Raw genomic sequence first — 9,187 nt, 5'->3', positions numbered from 1 at the left:
TACAAGATAACTAACTCGTAATTATGAGATAACTAACTACTACTTCGTCTCGTCCCTAAATCCAAATTTTGTTAACAGCGAAACACAGTGATATTATCCCCTAAGTGAAAATAAATGCTTATATAATGTATGTTCGCAATGGTGTGTGTTGTTAGTGCCAACGAGAACCCGTTCTATTGGCAATCTCCATTTGAAGTTGGGCAATTTAACATGGGTTTCAATGGCAGATGAAATCTGTGTAGTGAGACCTAATACATCGGCCAGGTTATGTCCCTTGTGGAAATTCTTCTATCTACCGAAACGAAGAATAGCTGGGTGTAAACAACGAAATTTTTGGGGTGTTTTCCCCCTGTATATTTGACATTTGTCTGCATTATGTCGATAGAGGAACTGGATCAGGTTATTTTACAACATATGATGAATATCAATTGGTTTTAAAATACAGTGGTGGGCATGAGTTCGACCCGTACCCCCATTCAATGGTTTGTGTCAGTTTTAAGGTAATAGGCTTACGCCAGGTTAGTCTTAAAGGTAGAGTAAACTAAAACAAGAGATTTATGTGTTGGAAAGATGCATACCCGGACCACCAACACATACTGACACTTTAATAAATGAAAAACGCGTAAGTTTAGAGTTAATAAAAAACCATGATTATTCCTGTTAACTGGGGGCAGCCATTTTGTTTCGTTTTTGTGACGTCCGGTGGTATAGCTTGGGGCGAAGTGACGTCAGCTCCGTCCATCTGCTCTATGCACAGTATAAACAAACGCTCAAATTTACGACCAGGGGCTTCGCTTTCATCAACCTGACTTGTAAAACAACATAAATAACTTGATAGTATATTAAACTATTTAACTATAAATATATTTCAATTTGCATCAATAGAACGAAATGGAGTTCATAGTTTTTTTTTTAATCTGAAGGAAAAAATGCATATTATTGAGCCTATTAGTATGCTACGTTCAAGCAAAAATGACAACTCACGATACCCAAGTGATAATTTTCTTTTCTTTCGGACTACGTGATTGGTCAGTTTTGTGATTTTAGATGGGAAAGTCTACTTAATCGAGGGTTTTACAGAATTACTTACAATAAGAAAGCAAGACGACTGATCGATTACGATTAGAGGGGTGTCCGTGCGGTAACACACAATAAATACCCTGTGATCTTAATAAAAGAGGCACATCTTTTTAGCGTCTAAATATACACCTGCCAATCAGGAATTACAGGTACAGGCTACAGAAAGAAACGACCAATTAACTAAGAAAACACTCCGATTATTATTTCAGTACGTGGGTTAATTTTTGTACAAACCATAATATAGTTATTTCAACACTTTGACAATGGTGGTTTATTTTGAATTAAATATAATATATAATAGTTGCTGGCCTACTGGGATGACTATTATTACAGAATATTGCGATGCATCCGTAAAAATCAGGTATGTTTTGTTTATTCAGTTCAAAGACTAATTCCTGACGTGACACGTTAGGTATTACGTAACCACCAGCTCGCCAGAGGGCGTATTCACTGGGATGGTACAAAATGGCTGCACCCGTTATATATAATAGCCGTCACATTTAACCGTTTTATTAATTAACTATACAATTATACTTGTTGATATTAAGCAATAATGTGCATTATATATCGTTGAATACGCATACCAGGTCAAATGCCTTGATTGTCCCCTCCTTTAAGACAAGTTAAGTTAGAGACTTTGATATTGAGGTGTACGGGTCGAACTCTTTACTCTGAAAATAAACAATCACACATGACACATCTCATGATCTGTTTCCAAATCGTTTTCTTGAGTGGCACAGTTTGTCATTACTACAGATGCATGTTCATTGTCATTGGCTACATGGAATGGTGGATTTTGTTTTCTCTGGTATTCTCGGAACCGGCGTGACATCACACGGCCTAGTTACCGATCATCCGGGTCTTTGTGGGTGAAGCAAAGCCTTAGTGATTACTGTTTAACATAGAATAAAGTTATCATATTAACTTTTTGCATGCCTTGCATATTGTCATTTATTTTCAGTAGCTAACACATAGTTGGAGCATGTCTTATGAGTATTATAGCAGCTTGGGTTGTCAGATAAGAGAAACGAACAACAGGAATCTGAATTAGTACAATCTATATTTATTGCCAACGTGTTTCCGTATAGCTTATATGTCGAGACCTGACTAGAGGTAGGTTGGGCAGAATACAATTTTTGTTGATGCAATTTTCAGGTAATATTAATTATAAATTTTAACAAGTTTGAAATGATAGATAATTATTAATATTATAATAATTATGATGTGGGCTACAAAATATATAACTTGTATGTATAATAATAAATTTGTATGCATGATTCAAGATAATGATAATTATTTTTATGATTTAACATAATTATTTTATTTCCAAATAGAATGTAATAATTAAACAATTGCAAACATATTCATATTTTAAAAAATAAGACTAAAATGCACCATTTGACAACTTTTGTTTTCACTAGCCATTTGGCATGGTAATATTAGTTGTTTACTAGCCCAACATTGAATATCACTAGCCATGGGAGTGGGGCTACTATAATATATGCTATGTACTCTATTGTACACTTGTTTTTTTGTCTCTCTCTCTCTCTCTCTCTCTCTCTCTCTCTCTCTCTCTCTCTCTCTCTCTCTCTCTCTCTCTCTCTCTCTCTCTCTCTCTCTCTCTATATATATATATATATATATATATATATATATATTCTGACACAAAGGCACACATACATTTTCCCTCTGCACCCAAGAAAATAATTATACTAAACACATTAGTCCATTATTTAAATAGTTTCAGAGATACAACTATACCTTTTTTGTTTCATACATTATACATTTGGGCTACACGTGTATTACACGTCCGTAGGAACAATATCTGGAGTGCTGGAGGGGGCAAAATCTCTAGTAGTAGGGACAGTCTTGGGAGGAGTTGGGGAGAAGCCAGAGAGAGAGAGAGAGAGAGAGAGAGAGAGAGAGAGAGAGAGAGAGAGAGAGAGAGAGAGAGAGAGAGAGAGAGAGAGAGAGAGAGAGAGAGAGAGAGAGAGAGAGAGAGAGAGAGAGAGAGTATATAGAAGAAGAAGAAAACAACCTATATTTTTGTACTGCAGACTTATTTGCAAAAACAATTAAATAATAATACTAAAGTTTAAACAAGAACTTATATTATAATTATTATATATATATGTAATTTAACGGTATATACTTTTATTTTAAAATTTAAAAATATATAAATAAGATGTAGCAGCCGAAGTATGGCAAAATAAATACAAGTATAGAGAATGTCCAAGCATCTATAAAATTAAATGAAAAATGAAGACCACACAAATATGATAAAATGAGTATACTCTTTATTCAAAAACTGGATGCATCAGTTTTTGGTTACTATTAACGTCGGTTAGTGTCGACAAGCAACAACATTAAACTCAACTTAATCACATTCTGTGTGGGAAGCCATGGCGTTCCATCAGGTTTGTCACATTTTAGTGCATCTACCCAGAAGCGGCGTCTGGTCTCATCTTTTTGAAAATGTATAAAACAATATATTTTTTAACATAATGTTATGACCTATGCAGCCAACTGCATAACATTTTTTTAGGCATCTTGGCCGTTAACTGCTGTAAATGATCATCCAAAGTTGCCTCAATTCACTATCAAACCCTAGGTAACTAAGGAAAAGCTTCACCGCATCACGTGATAAACAATGGCGGCCAGGGGTCAAAGTACCAGTATGTTCGGTTCTGAGAATTGTACACACATGGATTGTATTTCATTTTTATTTTTTGTAACAATGTGACAGTTGTGGACTGGACTGACTGTCAAGTAAGGTGCTAAAACTCGTTTTATTTGCATGTTTCTGTGTTTTCCTTTTCAGTTTAAATAAAAATAATCAAAAAAAAGAATTATACGGTTTACTATAATTTAAAAAATGCTGGAAAGGTGTTTTTTAGACTGCTTTTAACATTCCTAATATCAATAAGGAAAACATGTGAATTGTTTACTTCTTCAAATTATGATATAATTATTTATAATTCTAATAATGTTTAATTGCACCTTTAACAATAAATATGTTGACACTTGATTAACCATTGAAAAAGGAATGGAGCTTTAATTCGCTAAAAACCCAGACAACATGACAACTTCCAAAGCATACTTAAACAAAATGATCACAACGGGACCAGTCAAAATGCCAAGTGTGCCGGACACGCCGATATGCTGGACATGGCTGTAGTTCACAACTGCCCATAATACTAATAGGCATCGATGTCAGAATAACTTCATAATTTGTGATCAGCAACTTTCCTTGGCACTGTCACTAACCCTAACCCTAACTCTATTTATGATATGTATTTATACAAGACAGTGCCAAAGGAAAGTCCTATCTTTCCAGCATTCAAATGATAACCTACCAGTAGACATTTCATGCCAGTTATTTAATTCTCTTGTTGAGCCTGTCCTTTTATATGCCAGTGAGGTTTGGGGTGCCCAGTTCATATCATTAAAATATTTGGAAACTTTCCTGCCAGAGAGAGTGCTTTTAAAATTCTGTAAATCAACACTACAGGTTAATAGTCGTACCCATAATTGGGCCTCTAGAGCTGAGCTAGGTTTGTACCCACTCCTGTTGTCTGTGGTAAAAAGAATGTTACATTTTTACTCACATATGCAAACTACGGACAACATTATTTTACAACATGTTTTCTCTGAATGCACAAGCCTTGAAAAGAAAAATATTGGTTGGCTTCACAAATTATATTATTAAATTGGTGAGTTGAATGAAAAACGAAGCACTGTCAATTATCCCATTCATCTTATAAATATAATTAAAACTAAGTATCACAATATTTTAAAAGAAAACCTTATAGTTCCAGCCAAAACAGATGGATCCAGTAATAAGATGCGAACGTACAAATTATATAAACACAATATTCAACTAGAGCCATATTTATTACACTGTATACATCTAGAACACCGTAAAGCTTTTACTAAATTACGTCTCAGTGACCACAAATTAAAAATAGAGACTGGGCGCCATACAAAACCCTTCACTCCAGTGGAAGAACGTTTATGTGACCACTGCAATGTAATTGAAGATGAATACCATCATATCATAATATGTAAGAAATATAATAGTCAACGTGTCAAATTATATGCATATCTAACTTTCCATAATTACCTATTTAAAAGTATGAGTATGCAAGAAAAATTTATATATATTATGCAAAACCAAAATCCAGCCTGTGCTGGTGCGGTATGCAAATTTGTTCACGATTATACATGTATTGCCCATAATTAGTCCTTATTTAGTCATTTTGTTTGTTTCTTGTTTAGGCATCCAGTTCCGTATGTGGAATGTTTATATGCAATAAACTTTTTATCTTTTATCTTTTTTTCTAAGTGACGTCATTGGAATACTGACATCATTCAAATTTAAGATTAGCTATAATATTACAATGCTTCGCCACATTAAAATAAAAACTGGTCTACTAACCTTGACCCCTGTCAAATTTCTATAACAAGCAGACAACGCTGTTTACAGGTCGGTATTATTATTTTTTTCATAATTCTGGACAAAATATTAATTTTAAGTTTTAAAAGATGAAAGAATAAAAAGTACCTTTTGTCAAATATATCATATCAAAAAATTACCATTGGATATGTTTTATTTATTGTGTATGTAGCCAAAACAAGGGTCCAAAAAGTGACTTTCGTCAACCGTAGTACTTGTGATATAGTAAAAAAGACGATAAATAACACTTGAATTCTACGAGTCAAGTGGACCCGATACCGGTAATTTTAAGGAATAAACAAAAACAACTTATAGTCCATCCCATCCTCCTATAAAGATGTTTTTTGTGAATAATTTTAGTTTGGTTTGATGTAAGAAAAACAGTAAAAGCGTTATGGAAATAACCAAAAAATACTGTTTTTGTGTGCAATTTTAAAAACAATCTGCTCAGAAATTGTAGTATGAAAAAAGGTGTTCCCTGTGGGAAGGTGTAGTAAATTAATGGTTTTAGTGCTTTGTAAAGTTTTGTATATATACTCTGTTCCACAGGGAATGCCTTTTTTTTTTTCATACTATGGAATTTACAAGTTATTTATTTCTTAGCTGATTGATTTCTAAATTGCATACAAAATTATTTTTTTGGTGTTTTTTTCCAAAACACTTTTACTTTTCTTCTTATGTCAAACCAAACTGAAATTACTTACTGAAGAACATTTTTGTAGGAGGATGGGATGGTCTAGGCTATAAATACGTACTTGTCTGAATTTTATTATTAATGAAAATGTTCTAGGTCGTTTTGGTGTGGATGGCGTCGGCGTGTTGTCAATTGTTTTGTGTTGCAGAAAAATTGTTGGTATGGTATCTTTTTTTATAAACCATAACACATGGTATTCCCATGTCTCGTTTGGGGGCAGGACGTAGCTCAGTGGTACAACGCTCACTTGATGCGTGATCAACCTGGGATTGATCCTCGTCGGTGGGCCTGTTGGGCTATTTCTCGTTCCAGCCAGTGCACCACGACTGGTATATCAAAGGCCGTGGTATGTGTTATCCTGTCTGTGGGATGGTGCATATAAAAGATCCCTTGTTGCTAATCAAAAAGAGTAGCCCATAAAGTGGTGGCAGCGGGTTTCCTTTCTCAATATCTGTGTGGTCCGTAACCATATGTCCGACGCCATTTTACCGTCAATAAAATGTGTTGAGTGTGTCGTTAAATAAAAGATTTCCTTCCTTCCCATCTCTCGCTTAAGTCGACAAGCCAGTTCGAACAAATCAAAACTAAAGTGTCCACTGCTGTCGCAACAGTCTCTGATATTTCTTCCTGTCCAGTCTTTTCGCGTTGTTTTAATCGTATTCACACACAGCTTTCTCCCAAAAACATTACTAAGAAATGTGTGAAGACTATGTGTATATATATATATATATATATATATATATATATATATAGTCTGTAGGGGATATATATATATATACATACATACAGTGAAACCCCTCAAAACCGGACCCTCAGTAAACTGGAATTCCCTCAAAACAGGACGTTTTACACGGTCCCGTGATTTGCGTATATTTTAACACTAAAATTTACCCCTCTAAACCAAAAACCCTTCTAAACTGCACCAGATGAAATTATCAAGTCCCGTTGTGTTCCTTTAATGCAAATTTTACCTCAGAAAACCGGACGGTCACACTGATGTCAATCGTTACTGCATTACTTATACTTTGAATACCCATTCAGCCGATAATGTGATTGCATACGCAGAGCTAATTACATGTGCGCCTGCTCCAGTGTCACTGTTAAGGTATTAATCAACAGCTTTGATGTTTAAATAACTGGAGGAAACACATTCAATTCAATTCCATTCAATTCAGCTCTTTATTTCAGCCTTTAACCAGAGGTTCATCGGCACAAAACAACAGCATACACATTTCAAACGGAGTCTAATGCACGCAGGCATTAATAATGAACTGTTGACAATATAGTACAATACAATATTTGGAGTAATTTTAGTTTTAGGGGAAGCGTTGTGAACAGAGCATCCACTGGACTGGAACTATGTTTACAGCAGACATAACTCCCTAGGTAATGTATCCCTTATCCACCGAAAATATAAGTACCCAAAGATTATCTCTGTACCCCTATATCCAGCTCCAGAGAGATGCCCCGCTCACAACCAGTAATAGTTGATTATATATTTGAACACAGAAAAATCAAGTATGGGAATTTTTTCGTCTTTTACATACATTATGTAGAAAATTACCCAGTCGCCATAAGTTATTTTTACTAAAGGAATTAAATAATAAAACCAACTTAAACATGGATGGATGGACCCAATAATATATAAAAGTCTTAGGTCATCAAAGAAAGGGCAACTTAAGATAACATAGAACTCTTCTTCAATTTTGTTCATATCACAGAAAATACATACTCTATTACTACGCTGAGTGTTGTTGTAACACCCAACCTCAGTGGCCAAGTCATGTGAAGATAACCTAAACTTAGTAATCAATCTTTTGTATACTGTAGAGAAGGGTATGGAAAGATATTTTTGTAGTCTAATCTCGTTAACAAGATATTTGTAAAAATATGAACATTTAGTGGAATCTTGTAATTGAGATAAAAGTTCCTGCTGCCACTGATCCATAATTCTTTGCCATATAGACTGCAAAGAAAGCTTTACTGCGAAATGCCGCCATGTTGAATTATCGCTTAATGATAAACTTAAAATAAAATTTGAAAGTTCGAAAGTATACCTGGTTTTTGGGGCAGTTTTATTAGTTACTATATCAGTAGAGAACACCAACAAACAAACGGTTTACCTCAATACTGAAACCTCTGTAAACCAGATACCCCTCAAAACCACACTTTTTCCTTGGTCCCATGGCTGTCTGGTTTTGAGGGGTTTCACTGTGTGTGTGTGTGTGTGTGTGTGTGATTCGGCGCACTTGGTAATTTGCTCAAGTATGTTTAGGAAGTGGTCATGTTGTCGGTGTTTTTAACGAATTAAAGTTCAATTTCTTTTTCAATGGTTAATAAAGTATCAACATATTTATTGTTAAGGGTGCAATTAAAAAATAAATATTAGAATTATCAATAATTATATCATAATTTCAAAATAAATCATTCACCTGTTTTCGTGTATATAAACACGAAGTAGGTCAGCTTATTGATATTAAGAATGTTAAAACCAGTCTGAAAACACCTTTCCCGCATTTTTAAAATTATAGTAAACAGTATAAATGTAATAATTTTTGTTCGATTATTTTTATTTAAACTAAAAAGGAAAACTCAGACAAATGCAAACAAAACGAAAATTTTACACCTTAATTGACAGTCATTCCAGTTCACAATTGTCACATTGTTATAAAAAATAAAAGTGAAATAAGATCCACTGTGTGCACAATCTACCGGAGAAAAATAAAATCCATGTAGGCATCTTAGCCATGCATGACAATGAACATGTATACATCTGTAGTACTGTGCCACTCAAGAAAACAATTCCGAAACTGATCATGAGATGGGTCATGTGTGATCGTTCATTTTCATAGTAATATTTTTAACAAGACAAAACAAAAAAGTACTAAAATAATTTTGGGACAATAGTGTAGCGTTTGTGGGCTAAAAGTGAGGTCATGGGCGGTCTATAAATAGCG

The 9,187-nt window shown here is 34.4% G+C and overlaps 1 protein-coding gene across 2 annotated transcripts in view; it reads left to right on the top strand.

Annotated features, from left to right (window-relative positions):
* Positions 1–301: 301 nt before the first annotated feature.
* Positions 302–9,187, top strand: part of LOC121370410 (exocyst complex component 5-like) — a 31,563-nt gene continuing 22,677 nt past the window's right edge. The window contains exon 1 of one of the 2 annotated variants that reach the window (XM_041495620.1): positions 302–399. In XM_041495620.1, coding sequence (XP_041351554.1) covers positions 376–399 — 24 coding nt within the window. In that variant the 5' untranslated portion in view covers positions 302–375. Of the gene's footprint in view, positions 400–464; positions 501–9,187 lie in introns of those variants that run through there. The other variant, XM_041495621.1, reaches the window with a different exon arrangement.

Source organism: Gigantopelta aegis, chromosome 4 (genome assembly GCF_016097555.1).
Source record: "Gigantopelta aegis isolate Gae_Host chromosome 4, Gae_host_genome, whole genome shotgun sequence".
NCBI lineage: Eukaryota > Metazoa > Mollusca > Gastropoda > Neomphalida > Peltospiridae > Gigantopelta > Gigantopelta aegis.
This window is presented reverse-complemented; position numbering and strand designations above follow the sequence as displayed.